Source organism: Aplysia californica, unplaced genomic scaffold (assembly GCF_000002075.1).
Source record: "Aplysia californica isolate F4 #8 unplaced genomic scaffold, AplCal3.0 scaffold00893, whole genome shotgun sequence".
NCBI classification, from domain to species: domain Eukaryota; kingdom Metazoa; phylum Mollusca; class Gastropoda; order Aplysiida; family Aplysiidae; genus Aplysia; species Aplysia californica.
Genome location: NW_004798163.1, coordinates 219515 through 236611, shown reverse-complemented (window position 1 = coordinate 236611; position 17097 = coordinate 219515). Strand labels below are relative to the sequence as shown.

The window sequence follows — 17097 nt, the reverse complement described above, 5'->3', positions numbered from 1 at the left end:
TGGGGGGGGGGGGGGGCATTGACGGCGCAGGTATAAATTAAATGCGTCTCAGTCTTTTTCCCCCGCGGCAACTGATCATTATTACTATGATAAGCAAGCAAGTCTTGACTTATCTACGTAATGAATTATGCGCTGGTCTATGGAATCAAAAGTTGCCATATGCTAGGCTCTACACAGCAACACAACTTTTTGGCAAACAATTGAGATGACACAGGCGTGCATTTGAACGAATCGATTTTTTTTTTTTTGCACAGCTCATAATGTGCAGGCATTTCAGGCACCACTTGTACTTGTTACCAAGTACTTCTCTTTATACATTACTTGCCCAGTGCCCGTATTTATCTACACAAAACTTCATGTTTGCTATAAATATATAATACTCGGATTCAATGAGATTTTACGCCAGGCCCGGCTACCTCGTTGAATCCAAGTTCCACGGTACATTACTATCTTTGCTTTGATATCCTACAACAGAGCAGAGACTATTGAGCAATTCACTGTCTTCACCAGTTACTGTGACAATTAATTGAGAGAATAAGATGGCCTTCAGACAGTACATAGAACAGCCTCATTTCGCAAAGAGTTTTTGGATGCTGAGTGCTTTGGGGTTGCGTACACCCCTTAGCTGACAGCTGATTAATGATGGCTCTCATGCTGACCTAGATTGTTATCAGCACTCTTGCACAGCTGTGAACCGCTTTGTCGAGGCTATGATATACCTTGTTTTATTTTACGGGTTGTTTTATTTTACGGGTAGTAAGAGTTTTACGGCACTTGCAACAGGATAAGTTCATGTAAGTGCCGAAGATTAGAGGCGTTACAAGAGAATAACATAATAATATACAAAGAAGGAGGAGAGTTAAGGACGATTGATGTTTGATACAAAAGAAGAAGCAAACCACACTAGAGCACCTGCCAACAACCCACTTTGCCAGACAAGATATTAAAACAAAGGAAAATATATGGGAAAACAGTATAACCTCATATTCAATAGCAGGTTTTTGTTTGACAATCTTGTTCCCACTTTGCAGATTAGTGTAGTGTGCAGAGGGACTAGACCTCCAGTTTCTGTAGTGTGGTTGTTAGGCGTGGTGGAATCGGGCGCTCATCAATTTTTGGGCTCATAGATTAAGGTATTATCTTAAACTTAAAGCCTGTTTCTTTGTCTTGCTTTTAAAAAAAAACCAAAAAAACTCATATTCTGAATACAAGTTGAGATATTGAGACTAAAGAAGATGGGGATTGCCTGGTATCACCAGAGGTAGAAAAAGAATTAGCAAGAAAATTGGCTGCCAAAGTTTGGTAATTTCCAAAGCTTGAGAGTCTGTGCAGACTGAAAACTTACATTTTTTTAACCCTTTAATCAACGTCCTAATAGGAGAAGATGAAAAACACCAGCAGAATATATTAATTGTCATCGTACAAGAGAGTGAAAACATGGGCCTAAGCCTAAACATCAAGAAAACCAAAATGATGGTGATAAGCAGAAAAACTCCAACCCCAACATGCAATATCAAAATCAATGATATCACCCTCAAGCAAGTACAACATTTTAAATATTTGGGGACCATTATATCATCGGATGGTAGATGTCACACCGAAATTAAAAGCCGCATTTGCCAAGCAAAAGCAACCTTCCACAAGATGAAACAGATACCCACTAACAAACGTCAATCTGACACTGGAAACGAGAAAAAGAGTACTGAAAAGTTACATCGAGCCAATCCTATTATACGGGTGCGAAGCGTGGACAATCAATAAACAGCTGGAAAGAACAATTGTAGCGACAGAGTTGTGGTTCATAAGACGCATGCTACGTATCCCATGGACAGCTTGAAAAACAAATGAAGAAGTCCTGGTTGAAGCAAATTATAGAAGACATTTTATCGCGAATATAAGAAAACGACAGGCAAATTTCTTCGCACACACAATGCGGAAAGAAGCATTAGAGAATATTGTAACAAAAGGCAAGTTTGTTGATGGAAAGAGAGGCAGACGCAGACAGAGGGAAAAGATACTAGACAAGATGACAACTTGGCTGTGAGCAGCAAGAACAACAGACACCATTGCTACAGCGCAGGACAGGGTGAAGTGGAGGTCCATGATCGCCCAAGCCAGTCGGCAAGGCACCGGATGATGATGATGAATCGACGTTTCTCAGTAAAATCCACATGTGTTCTTAAATGGACATAAAAATAAAAAGTATTGAGCAAGACAACAAAAATTCCATAAAAATGGCCAAATTGGAGTAAAAATGCTTGAGTCTTCAATTTTATTATTTTGACGAGCGCCTGATTTCACCACGCTGCCTCACAATGGAATTCTTTGGACTTCCTCACAGCAACGTCTGTTTATGATCATAATAAATAGCATTTGTATGTCTAAATTCCTGCTCAACAACAAGTTCTATGAGCTTTGCAATCAATAGCCTACTATTACTCTTACCCAGCACACCTGATTGTATTCTAAAACAATATCAAGTTCCAGGGAAGCATACAGAGCAAGCTGCTATTTTACAGGCGCTAAAACGCTAACATACTAAGAACATCTTTTGCTGTCTATGGACAGGTAGGCCTACCCAGTCACACTTGGGCGCTGTGACTGCGAGGAAAATTTGAGTGAAGTGCCTTTCCCAACGACACAACGTTGCTTCGAGCTGAGCCTCGAATCCCCAAACCCATAAACTTACGATTACAAGTCTGGTAGCCTCACCACTAGACTACTGATGCCGTAACATACAGCAATCACAAACTTCAACCACGGTTCTTATCACACTTTATTGTCTTTGAACTTGAACACACAAATAAAACAATATCATTCACTACAGTCTGTCCTTACACTTACAAGCAAAAAACAAGACCATCTTATATGAGTAACGTATACCATAACAAGTTTCAAAAGACAGGGAATGGGAATCAAAGTGTTACGTCAGCCAAGTTTGTGTCAGCAGGGAGCAAAAATTATTTTTTTGCAACGAGCCATGCTCTACCCCCAGTACAGTATCAGTATGAAATTGGTCCGAAATTCTCATGATGAGAAAGACTGAATGCTAAGAACAGTACAACACGTCTATAATCTCCTAAAAATCAGTTTTCAAATCACTTTAGAAAATAGAGAAAAGACAGAAGTTCTGGTTAAATTAACTTAAATCTGGTTGTTATATGTAAGCTAAGACAGTAGAAGTTCAGGCTGCAATATGATATTGAGCATTCAATTTATTAAAAAAGTATTATTTACTCAATAAAATCACAAAACTCGCATAATAAAAATAAGAGGAAAAAAATTGCCCATGCACTTTGCTAAAAGTAAGAAAATAGTGAGAAAATCGTGGCAGAAATTAGGTAAACTATGAGTACGACTTCAGTGCATTCAACAACTTGGTTATTGGAATAACAATCTTCCCATATAAAAGGATTCATAAGGCATAAAAATGAGAATGAGTATAATTTCAAAGTAGTCAAGTCAGTATCATATTATTAATAATTATATCTAGATGTATCAATTAAAATACAGCCCCACCATTGCTGGTCGCTACTGTAGACTGTAGAGTAGCACATGCTCAAACACACCTCCTGGTTGGGGGAGGGGGGGAGAACATTTGAGACTGAGATGAAGAAGTAAGATGGATCTGGAGTCAACTTGGGAAATTTACAAAAGAAATGATCAAATGGCAATCTCTCATGGAATTCTTTAGCACATACTCATACAAAAAAGATATAAACAAAACGTACAACCAAAATAAAGAAATGATCAAGGAATTGCACTTTGTTACACTATATCTCTAGTGTCTTTTTGGACAAAGATGCCACATCTTTATAACACATGATATCTATCTACCGGTATTGAGACTGGTCTTAATTTTGTTCCTCCATTGGCTATGATCTTCTGCTATCTGTTCCCAGGTTACATGTATAAGTTGATCTCTTTTAAGGTCAAGTCCCACTTGCAGGCATCTTTGCATCACAGTAAATGTCGACCTTTTTCTCGTTCCATTTACTAGTTTTCTACAGAGTAGCAATTTCTCAATATTCTCCCGTCTTCTGTACATCTTGGTCTGCATTGCACAAACAGTGAAAATACCATGACAACTTTCCACGGCCTAAGAGTTGGTAGTCTTGTCTTGACGTATTTCTCAAAGAATGTTTATGTGGCATGTCATATGAAAGCTGTAGAAAATGTTTTTGAATCCTGATTTAAACATATAGGCCTACATAATATATATTGTTGTGCATTGCTGAAGAAGAAATAAAAGTACAGCTGACAGGTGTACGATTTAAGTATTTTAAGTAAAGAGATATTCATGAAAACAAAAAAACAGTCATGTGTGTCACGACTCCATGGAATCAAGTGCTCGTCAATTTTTGGGTATAAGGAGTTATTTGTATAATCTTAAAGCCAGTTGAATTGCCGTACTTGCTTTAGATGAAAAAATATATTTGTCTGTCTTGAATAGAAGTTGAGATATTTGCGATTGAAGGAGGGGAAGGTCGCTTGGTGTCAGTGGTAAACAAAGCAAGAAAATGGCCGCCAAAGTTTAGTGACCTGCAAAGCTTGAGGGTCCTTGGAAACGGCAAATTTACATTTTGCCTTTGACAAATGTTTTTCGGTAAAAATCTACACAGAAATGTGTTTTTAAATGGCGATAAAAGGTGTGGAGCCAAAAAAACCAAAAAAAACCAATTCAATAAAAATTGCCCTACAGAAGGAAAAATGCCCGTTTCCCAGTTTCCATTATTTTGACAAGTGCCAGATTTCACCATGATGCCTCACATTAGTGATGGGAAAAAGTGAGACAAACAAAAGCAACAAAGAGACAGAAAAGAAGCAGAGCCTACTAACACTAATAGTGGCTTCCTTCAACCACCTGCACAGTAGCACGACACAGATATGGTTTAAAGTCAGGAAAACAGTTTCACTGAGATCATCATGACGACTTAACCTGTATTTATCAAACAGATGATTCTATCCAAGCAAAGCAAAAAACTACCAGCCTCTATGGTGTAGCAGTTCCACTCACTCTTTACCATCACACACAAAAGACCTGAGTTCAGTTCCTGAGTGGCAGAGACTTTTATTGAGTATCTCGGTCCGTCTGCTGGGATGTTGTATCCCCCTCAGCCTGGGTTGGCCCTGACAGGCACAGCCGAAGCTAATCTCCTAAAAGTCCTACTAAACGATCCAAATTGTGTTGAAAAGGAGGTAAAAATACCTGCATTATTCAAATTTGTGCATAAAACGAATATAATATTCTTCAATTACACTATAAGAGTGTTTATTATGACATTCATACATGACTTGCAGGACACACTCAACAAACCTCTGGAACGTCAGCGAAGCTTTTCCAACATCAACACTGGCGTCCGGAAAAGTAGAGCAACCCATCAAACAATGCCTCTCTTCATGTGCGAGGATTTGTACACTGTTATCTTCTGCTGTGGCGACGGCCTCTTTATGTCATTTCTTGAGATGAAATGGGATTTGTAGACTGGACCTTTTGGAACTGTTGTGATATCTTTTTCTATTTTCTCCCGATTAGAATTAGATGGTACGTGGTGAGACTTGTATATCTTGGGCTCTGCATCAATGACTGTGCCGGCCATGCTACTGTGGTTCTGAGAGCAGAATAGAAAACATATTTTCGCTGTTGTTCATCATTGTCATGTTAAAATGCAAGGTTTTCAAGAGAAGCAAAAAACTTTTATTTCAGTACTTTTGGGCAGAACACAAAATGTTTAATTTGCCTTAATTCGTCACTATTATTACGGTACTATTTTATGAAGAGGTATGAGACTAGGACCAGAAGGTGCACCTCATCAACCTCTGCAACATACTTGATTTTCATTTTTTTTCAAAATCTTGACATGCTGCACTGCAATTTGGAAGGCAGCATGCAACGATATAACATTTATTAAATTTATTTTCACTCTGAAAAGTTGTGTCACGTTATGATGAAGAGAATATAAAGCTTGAAAAGGGTGACTCTCTGTGAGAGTAAAGAAATATCCAAGGGTCTAGTACTAGTAGCCAGTGAATGCAGATGAATACAAAAAATCAAGCAATGTCTATAATGTGATAGCTTTCAGATGAATAGACATTGGGCAGGACCCAAGCTCCATAACTGTTTGCACTATGCTGTATGTCATTGTAGAACAAATACCCCTGGTTGCTGTTATATTGTTATAAGTTACTGTATATATTGATAATTGTTCAGAGTCATTGTAAAAATAAACCTGCAGGCAGTGTTGAAGCAGCCCACCTCCTAAACACTCTGAAGTTCACTGATCTAAATTGTGTCGGTAGGGATGTGCAAGATCTAGAGTTACAATATAAAAATAAATCTACAACAGGGGAAGGTAGAAACCTAAGGGTTTTTTTTTTCTTTTGCCTGATTTTTGTGTACCTCAAACTGAAATCAATGTCTCATGGCTGTCCTGTTATATATCATCTAGTTATGTTAGTAATTGTAAAACAAACAGAGGGTGGGAGAAGGAGTAAACAAAAAGTTTGTCTTCTCTTTCTTTTCATTCTCACCATTTCATCAGATGGCTGCAAGTAGGAGCTGTCAGATTCTGCCAGATGTGGCAGGCAGTTCTCGGAAAAGTCTATGCTGCTCTCATCTGCGCTAGAATAGAGCGTAGCTGCATCAGCAGAATCAGAGTTGATCTCGTAGACTGGTGGTTGTCTGGACATCAGTGGTTTTGTTGCTGCTGCAGCTGGTGTTGATGATAATGATTCTGCTGTGGTTGTGGGGAAAGAACCTGCTTCAAACTTGCCCATACCCTGTTCTGTCCCAATGCAAGTAGGTTGTGCCATGTCAGTGCCACTCTCTGCTGACAATGTGAAATCACCATCTTCTTGACCTGTTCTCTCAACCTGAGCGTCGTGCTCACTTCTCAGCTCTGGATTTTTCCTCTTATCCTCCTTGACCTCCCATATCAACACTGGACCAACCTCAAGTTTCATGTTTTCAGTCATTCTATCTCTTTCAAGAGCTTGTGACAGTTGCATAGTTTCCCCATTACTCTCTTCGGACAATAAACCACACGGTGATTCAACTGAAGCTCTCACTTGATGATCCAGTGTGACTTGTGCATCTGGAGTCACATTAACCACACCTGTAAGATTCTGCATCATCTCGTCACCATTACCCCCATACTCTGCATCTCCACTCAGAAAGGTAACTCCAATTATGTCCTCATTAACTCCTGCTCTATCTGATTCTTCTTCCTGTTTTTTTGAGCAGTGTAGGCTTCTGTCTTCTTCCTCTTCTTCCCTTCCTGGCAGTTCAGGGTAGTGATTACATGACACAGTAGTTTGCCCTATGCTGTTTGAGCTCCCAAAGGCACCTTTTCGCAACGATTCTTTTGAATCCTCTACGACTTTCAAGACTTCTGTTTGTTCATCTGTCAAGCTAAAAAAAACAGGGAGAGAGGCCACATGGTCCATGCCATGCTGATCATTTGACCCGGCACAGTCACCAAATGGAGCAGCTTCGGTCCCAGTGACTAAATTTAAATTTTCTTCAAACACAATGTCACAGCTTGAAACGCCCGCTCTGCCACTCTCAAGAGTCACCCTGTCCAACCCATTGGAACAGTTGAGAAAGCTTCTCGTATTGGGAAGAAAATTCTCAGATCCTGTAGACAGATGCCTCATTCCTTCACCTGAGAAGACAAAAAAAGGAACAAAGTCATAAACCTCACCATTCTCTTATTCCACAATAAGGTCACTTCACAGCTGGCACCACAATGGACGTCGTTCAAACATGAAATTTGATCAATTTTTTACACATGTAAATACTAGGTGTTTCAGAAAAAAAAGAGAACTCATGTCAAAAGCATTAACTCAGTGATTTCTGAGTAAAAAACAAAGTTTAACTTAAACTACAGCTTCTTAAAAACCAACCATATTGTATCTAATATTTGCAATAAAGATTGTACACATATTCTAAAAACTGGCATCTCCATAAACAGAGTGTCAAAAAGAAACAGATGACTCATTCAAAGTGCAGTGTTTTCCATTGGGGATTTTTGAGGGACAGCTTACAGAAACAACCTACAAACAATTCAACAATTGAAACTCAATGTTGAAGTGAGCAGGACGAAAGAATCGACCCAGAAACATGCCACAGGGTTATTCAAAATTTCCAACAACGTATTCAAGCTTTTCTGCACAGAAATGGTCAACACATGGAGCATAAAATTCAAACAGCTATCGCCTTCCCTGAATCTGTTTGACACTGCTATTTTCTTATATTAAATAAATTTGTTCTTTTTTCCACAAATACACACAATGGTTGATGTCAAGTTTTGCATTTTGCTAAATTTTGGTTGAAATTTTTTTAACTTTATATTTCTTGAAACATAAGTCAATATTCTTTATACAGTCCAACCTGCCCTGACGGCCACCTCTATAAGACGGCCACCCGTACAAACGGCCACTTTCCATTTCCCCCCTTGCGTTTTTTCTATATAATTTAACTGTGTAAAACGGGCACCTGTCCAACGCGGCCGCGGCCACCGTATTTTAACACACAACCCCTATCACACTAAGCAATAACACCTGTCTTAGACGGCTACCTTAGTGACTCCATTACATTTTGTCATAAATTGTGCATTGGCCCCTGGCGTTTGTGGGCGAGCCGTCATAATTCAATCACCTGTCGTTGTTGTTAGGTAGTCCCTCCAACCGATCATGTTGCGTAGGCCCCTCCCACTGTTGACCAATAGCTACCAATTTTCAGCTGCTGGTGAGGTAAGCGTGTGATCCCTCATAACCCATAAGCCCCACCCAGAACTCATACACAAATCGTAAGTGAGATGAGTGGTCACTGTTTACCCAGTCTGTAACAAACTAACAAAGGACGTCAACATGAACTTGTGACAGAAGCGTCGCTCGTTCTCCGAGTGGTGGCGACCCATGTGTTTGTTTTTAACATGGCACTCGTCTGATACATTTCGTTTTATTGTAACCCTTGTGCAAAATCAGCAACAAAATAAAAATTACAAACAAAATACAAACCACCACCACCACCACCAACAACAACAACAACAAAAACAACAACAATGCGGCTACTTTCGATTGGAACCTCAGATGGAAACCGTTTGTTTCCTTTATCTTGATCAGTCCTGCCTAAGACGGCCACCTGTCTTACACGGCCACTTTTCTCCTTGACAATGAGTGGCCGTCTTACACAGGTTTGACTGTATTTACAAATTTGATGTCCCCTTGATTAGATTGTATCTGTCAAAGTTTTTGTTGAAATTGATTCAAACATGGCCAAGTTATTGCCTTTCAACACTCCGCTGCCTCATCTCGCCGATCGGTGATGTTTACCACCCAGTTTCTTTGGATTTTCCCCAAAATATGATGGCAAAGAATTAAATGGTCTATTTTTGGGAGCGTTTTTTGAGACATCCTTTACAATAAAGCAGACTGGGAAAAAGCTGAAAAACCGAAGAAGACTTTTATTGTACAAATGTTGCCTTTTAAAGCACAATTGACTGTGGTAATTTCAAAAGGTGCATCATTAATTCTTTTTTTTTTTTATAGTAGAGGGTTTTACAGAGCTCGCAACTGCATAAGGTCATAAGAGCGCCAAGGGGTGAGTGTCAACAGAGCAGCCTTTACAGGGAATCAGACTTAGACCGCTTACCTCTCTAGCTTCAACAGCACAAGGTCTGCTTCGACTATCAAGGCACTGCAAAATAGCAGGTCACAAGAGAGTGACAAACATACAAAAGAAGTAGAGGAAAATGACAATAGTAAGGATCAGGAAAGAAAAACCAGCAGTTCCGCGTTGTAGATCAGGCACAGTTATGAGCGTGACATGAGTCAGCCCTTTTACAATTCTACTATGCTTGAACGAGATATGTCCCCCCCTTTGGAAATGGCCTAAAGACACTTCAGTCAGTGGCATTGCCCCTGGGGTATCATTAATTCAGTCAAGTTCAAGAAAAACAAACATGGAGAAAAACCATAGACTCAACCTTTATGTAGTTTTTAGCTTAATTAATGGTAAACTAAATAAAAAATTTACAAAATTGTCCAATGATCCTACACAGTGTTCACAATGGTCTTATTGACTTACTTGAATACCACTAACACTAACAGAATTAAGCAAGAGATCAAAAGATGCACAAACACACACCCACATAAAAAAAACTGAAGAAAACATAATCTGAAAATATGAAATGGGACATTCTCATTAAGTTTGGGACGGCTGGTAGATTTCCTGAGTCTCGTCTCAAATGTTCTTTCCCTCTCACTTCCACTTCCAATGTGCAGCAGGTAGTGAGAGAGTGGCTTTGTTTTGCTGGACAGGGTCTTAGCCTATAGAATGCAAGTCGTGTAATGTGTATAGACAACGGTAGGCCACTGTGAGAACAACAAAAAAAAGGAAGAGGGGAAAGTCAGCTATGAGGTATAGATTAAACAGCCCAAAAGTTATCTTCGATAATCAGATCTGTTAGAATTTTTTATCCTGTTAAAGTTAAAGGAAGTTGAAGCACATAAAATTAAGAGGAGAAAAAAAACAGGGATATGAAATCCTTTCATGTTAACAAAAATTTCATGCTAAATGGGTTCATGTGAAACAGAATCTACTGTATTTCACATTATTTAAGCTTTCAGCACTACTGATTTCTTTACACTACAACAACAACAAGGCCAAGAATTCCAGCTCTGAAATGACCTTTCCAGGTCCATTTACAAATAAAAACTTTCTCAAAAACAGCTCACTTGTATGTCCCCTCTGCTGTTCTTCCTGAGAGCCCTGAGAAGTCCTTGGTATGTCTAAACCCTGGAAATTCAAAAGAAAATCACCTTTTAGTACTATGACCTCAGGAGAGGAAATAACTCTGTATATGTGTTATGACTACACTACACACTGTAAATCCAATTGAGTCTACGAATACAGAATTGCGATAACAGAACACAATCAAAAACAGAAAGCTGTTATGATGACATCTTCCCACTACCCCCTTGATAAAGTTCTCTATAACAAATTTGGCACTTTTATGACTTTATTGTGTTGCAAGTGCCGTAAAACACTTACTAAAACAAACATCTGTTTAAGACAAAAACCATCACAACTCAGAAACAGACAGAAATTCTTTCCCTTTGGGGGTTTTTGACCTGTTGAAAATGGAAAATTTGGTCCTAATCCTTAGGATATAAAAGAACTGGTGGCATTGGATTAGTCAGCAAGACTAATGCATGTCATAATCAAAGTAGCTAGGACAGCACTTGGGAGGTGTGAAGTTTTGACCACTTGTTGTTGACCAGACAGGAGACACCTTGGTCCTACTGTATATACAGTCAAACCTGCTCTGACGGCCACCTCTATAAAACGGCCATCTGTACAAACGGCCACTTTCCATTTCCCCTCTTGCGTTTTTTCTATATAATTCAACTGTGTAAAACGGGCACCTGTCCAACGCGGCCACGACCACCACATTTTTAACACACAACCCCTATCACACTAAACAATAACACCTGTCTTAGAAAGCCACCTTAGTGACTCAATTACGTTTTGTCATAAATTGTACACTGGCCCCTGGCGTTGTGGGCGAGCTGTCATAATCCAATCACTTGTCATTGTTGTTAGGTAATCCCTCTAACTGATCATGTTGCGTAGGCCCCTCCCACTGTTGACCAATAGCTATCAATTTTCAGCTGCTGGTGAGGTAACCATGTGATCCCTCATAACCCATAAGCCCCGCCCAGAACTCATACACAAATCGTACGTGAGATGAGTGGTCACTGTTTACCCAGTCTGTAACAAAGTAACAAGGGACGTCAACATGAACTTGCGATAGAAGCGTCACTCGTTCTCCGAGTGGTGGCGACCCATGTGTTTGTTTTAACATGGCACTCGGTCTTCCTCGTTTGATACATTTCATTTTATTGTCCTCTTGCGCAAAATCAGCAACAAAATAAAAATAACAAACAAAATACAAACCAACAACAACAAAAACAACAAAAACAAGAACAATGTGGCTACTTTCGATAGGGACTTCAGATGGGAATGGTTGTTTTCTTCATCTTGATCAGTCCTGCCTATGACGGCCACCTGTCTTATACAGCCACTTTTCTCTTTGACAATGGGAGGCCGTCTTACACAGGTCTGACTATATAATTATGTGTGCCCCTCTTGACCTCCGACAGAAACTGTCTAAGAAGGACTTTTTTCTGGCTTCCTTGCCACTTCTTCTGGGACAAGTTCAACTGTATATGTGGATTACATTTACATTTGTATGGGTGCCACTGATTGTCTGTCCCCGTGGTTTTAAGCACCCTGAATAATTTAGCAAAATTTGACATTTTTTGCATAATTTCTGATTAATTTCCTTTATGATTCTTTGTTAAAATTAACAGAATCGCATAATTTCACATTTTGGGGCTCAATTTGCATAATTTAATAATTTTTCTTGCATAAAACGACAGGGACAGGATTGTGCGTTCATTTTGGGATTATGAGCGACTTGTTAGACAACCAATATGGTAAATCCAGGAGGAACATGCCAACTTCTGTGGTGTTGTATAATAGTTTGGCTTTTTTATTTTGTCCATGAAGAATCTGAATTTAGTAGAACAACATCAAACACTTAAAAAAAGAGACAGTGTACTTTTGAGTCCACGAACAGCTGTCAATGCTGGACATAAGAAGAACTAATTCTTTTATTCTTTTCTCTAGTATAGACTCATGAAGCAAACCAGAAAAGGTGAAGATTAGGACTTAGAAGCTTAACTGTGTTTTGTTATCAAAGAGTACTTCAGATAACTTTTGTCTGTACTCCTACAGATCAGCATTCAGTGAACAGTTTTTCTTTACGGAGTGGCTACTAACGCCAGGCTACTTGCCCGATCTAGGATTTCTGCGCATGTTCCGGGCGAACGAATTCGGTTGATTAGCCCCGCCTGGCCTGCGGCTTCTGGCCTGTGGGGATTTCTGCGCACGCTCCTTTAAACTTTAAAATTCGCGTGATCAATCGCGCAAGATTCAGTCACTCACTCGGTCACTCCATGTCCTCCAAGTCAAGAGTCAGATCAGTCAACATGGCAGCTGAATTATATGTGGGAAAGACTTTCCACAAAGTTTTAGAGACCTGAGTGAAACAATTTTAAAATGTTGCCAGTATTGCCACTTTTCACGTGAACCATTTGTAATCGCAGATTGCAGAAAAAATATCTCTCTCTCTCTCTCTCTCTCTCTCTCTCTCTCTCTCTCCCTCCCTCCCTCTCCCTCCCTCCCTCCCTCTCTCTCTCCCTCCCTCTCTCTCTGGAACGTTTGTTTACACTCGTATCACGGGCCGTCACGCGTTAAGAAGACGAGGTAGATCTAGCGTCCAAGAGAGAGAGAGAGCCTGACGCTAGCCACCCAACATCGGGCGAGTAGCACCGGCCTCTTTATCTTGCTTGTAGTCGCGACAAAACAGACTGCACGTTAAAAGTAAAGAAAGAAAAAAAAATTATTTTTTTATTTTTAAATATATAAATAGAGGGTCTATATATATATATATATATATATATATATATATATATATATATATATATATATCATATATATTCATCAAGTAAATAATGAATGCAAACTGTATTCAACAAATAATCTGTCTTATCTCACTGCATGACACATTCTGTGCCTTGAGAAAGCCAGTGGATGAGGTTGACGGCAAGGAAGCACATAGAATACATGAAAAAACAAAACAGAGAAGTTTACCTGCAAGGGAACCTTTCCTTCTCTGATGGCAAGGTCCAGCTCACCTGATGAAGAAATTAAAGGAAAGAATATAACAAAGGAAAACTTATTGATATGCAGACAAATCCCGTCATACCGCCTACCTTGGGATGAGCGTGACGTAGGCAGTACAGCGGGGCTTAACAGTATTACACACTACTTTAATTAGACTTTTGTGAGATGTGAGACATGTTGCCCTGTATTAGAAAAACAATGGAAACCATGTATAACAGGCCCGGTAATAACAGGGATTTTTAAAATCCCCGTTTTGTTTCTACTCTTTGTCTCTATTAAAAGTTATCTGCAGTAACAGGGCCTCATCGGAGCCCAATCGGTTATAGCAGGGACAAAGGCTCATCAACAATGTGTATAAAGTAAGAGAGAGTGAGAGAGAGAGACAGAGAAAAAGAGAGACGCAGTGATGGAGCAAGCCCACGCAAGCCACACCACTGCAAGCATACGCAGCGGGTGAAGCGAGAGAGGACTGCGGTGTGCTGTAGACTTTGATCTAGCCCTGAGGCTAGCTACACCCGTACGCGTAATTTGTCAAGGGCAGGCCTGCCACATGGCCACAAGAGAGGGCTGCGGTGTGCTGCAGACCTCGATCTAGCCTTAAGTCTAGCTACACACACTTGTAAAGTGTCAAGCGCAGGCCTTGTTCCCACTTATACCTCTCATTGAAAAAAAAAGAGAAAAAAACTTTTTTTTAAACATTAAACCCAAAATATGCAATAACTATTACCTAGTCCAAAACCCTGTTCGTGGGTACTTGTGGCAAGAGACACCACCCATGAATAAATACAGTTGGCTTAGTCCACAAATGATTACTTCCCTTGCATTTCTGATTTAACAGGGATCAGATATAACAGGACCTTTTCTCTGGTCTCACCATCACTGTATATATCAGGCTTCCACTGTAATTCTAAAATAATCCAACCTTCAGTTCCTTTCAATTTTTAATGTTCAAATGATCAAAATCCATCAATTATGTGAAACAAAAACTAATTTCAAAACCTCATGAATTATCAATTCGCTTTTATCTATTCTAAAGCATGCATTTTGTTGTCATAGTCATATGAACGAGTAATTAAATCTTCATGGAGTATTTCAAAATCCGCCGTAGACTGCTTGCTTTATAAAAAGAGTATAGGTAAAGCATTCAGACACTGAGATGCATATGTTAAAAATTTGAAGGCCAACTGCTTGCATCATATTTACAAATCAAACATTTTGCATTAATATGATGTTCATGAGTGTCAAGTTGAGGATTACATGGAGTTTGAATAGATTTGTAGACATAGAACTTGAGATATCCTACGTTAAAGGAGGTCACTGAGTGAACTACACACCCATTCATTGTGGAAAGGGTTAAAGGGAAAACTTACTTTTTTTCTGAACAAGCAGCTCCGCTACAAAGTTTCGATTGAGGTCTGTGTCCCTCAAGATGTCCAACACAATGTCAAACCACTTAGGGTGGCCCTTCTTCAAATAGTCCAGGAGAATAGAGTTGATTGCTTCTGGGGTCTTGCTTTTTGAATCTATCAGCTGTTGTAATTGGGCCTTGTATTCGGAAAAATAATAAAGTTTTCACTTCTGATTTCAAACTAAAGCAAACCTGTTCAGACTGAATGAGCAAAGAGGCTACAAATTCAATACCTACATAGTAAAAGTCGTTGTCAATGTCAACATTTATAAATGAATACCAAAAAGAAGACACGAGAATATAAAACATCATCATAGCTCATTAATACAGACAAAAAAATCATTTATCGTCATTTCATTTTTTCAAATTTGATTATAAGCTTTGTCACACCAAGTCAATAAAAACAGACTGAGCCATAAGGTGCGGTTCAGAAATACTATCTACATGGAATATATAAAAACATTTTGAACTCTAAAGTAAATCAACACAATAATCACTATGGCCTTGTTATTCAATAGCAACAGAGTCAATGTAATTTGCTATTTTGGCTTACATGGCCTTTTTTTTAAACTATCGCTGAGAACATATAAGAACAATCTCAAGAGTCAAACTAAAAAGAAGTAGGTGTATACATTAAACAGCTGTTCTCCCGAGCATAATATATATATACTTACAATATTTTGCTTGGAAAGAACTTCAAAGAATCTGTCATATTTCTTTATGACTATCAGAAAATCTTCTGCAAATATGTAGTACTGGAACCACTCCTCTATACTACGAGCAAGGAGGTCATTGTATGCTGGTGAACTTGAGGCCTCTGTCTCAGACATCATCTTGATCCTGTATGTTGTGCAGTATTTTGAAAAGTGAAAAAAAACTGTTAAACTAAAGACTTTGAAAAATTCTCATCTAGTACAGAAAATCACAAAATACAGCATGTCTAAAAAAACAAAAAGCTCAGAAACTCCAATACAAAAATTATAACCACAATGGTAAAATAGCTGTAATTATGGTTAAGATATTAAAATAATCCAGGGGGATCATTTCTTGTCAATAAAAAAGTTTATTGTGCTAATGTAAATTCAGGTAATTTTGACAAAAGGCTAAGAAGAAAAAACATATTATTATGAAAGACTTGTGTTTTATCTGATCAACCACTGTGAACAAAACTTGCATAATATATTACACTCTTTTAAAAAAAGTTAGGGAACACAATTAAATACGCACATATTTTTCATGTGACATTTATAATTTTTTTACACCTTTAGAAATACTACCTGTAATATTTGAGCAGACAATTCAACAATATATATTGTAAACAATTGAAAACACATTGCGTTTGAGGTGTGAACACAAGGTACATGCTAAAATGAGCAAGTTCATGAAAAAGTTGCTTAAAAAATTACATTTATACAGCATCTCAGGTGTATAAAGAAAACTTTCTTGGGACAAATCATTATGATGAGTGAATGCTATGCCCACGCAATATCCTTGCAAAATTCCATTGCCGAACGGTATGCCAAGGAGAAAGTTGAATTTGCACAACAGCGGAAGGGCCATTGGTTGGCTCCAAGATGGTGTTTCCTTGAGGGAGGTGACTCAGAGATTTGCTGTTTCATCTTCTGTAGTCAGCCGACTACGAGAAGGTTACCAACAAAAAGAGAAGTACACACGAATGCTGTCAGTCTGAGATGCCCAGGTAAACCACTGCGAGGGTGGATCGATTCATCAAATGTCAGGCTGTCGCAATTCGAACAACAGCTAGCACCATCCAACAGCATCTCAGACAAGTTACTCACACAAAATGTCAGTACTCAAACCGTAACAATTGTTCCTGACAAAGTTCCTTTTTCCCCTATTAACAATCAACCGTCCTTATCTCTCCTCGTTCTTTTCTGTGTATGTTACTCTCTTGTAACACCTCTAATCTTCG

At 39.0% G+C, this 17097-nt stretch overlaps 2 protein-coding genes across 2 annotated transcripts in view; both read right to left on the bottom strand.

The window, feature by feature from the left end:
• LOC101853650 overlaps positions 1-17097 on the bottom strand; it is a 26645-nt gene that overhangs the window by 8398 nt on the left and 1150 nt on the right. The gene's annotated exons all lie outside the window — the stretch shown is intronic.
• Positions 5055-17097, bottom strand: part of LOC101853890 — a gene marked incomplete at its 5' end in the record, with an annotated part of 22302 nt that continues 10259 nt past the window's right edge. The window contains 6 exon segments of the mRNA XM_005110461.3: positions 5055-5612; positions 6532-7664; positions 10741-10801; positions 13724-13767; positions 15127-15301; positions 15839-16004. Of these exon segments, the coding sequence (XP_005110518.1) occupies positions 5382-5612; positions 6532-7664; positions 10741-10801; positions 13724-13767; positions 15127-15301; positions 15839-15997 (1803 nt within the window). The 3' untranslated portion in view covers positions 5055-5381.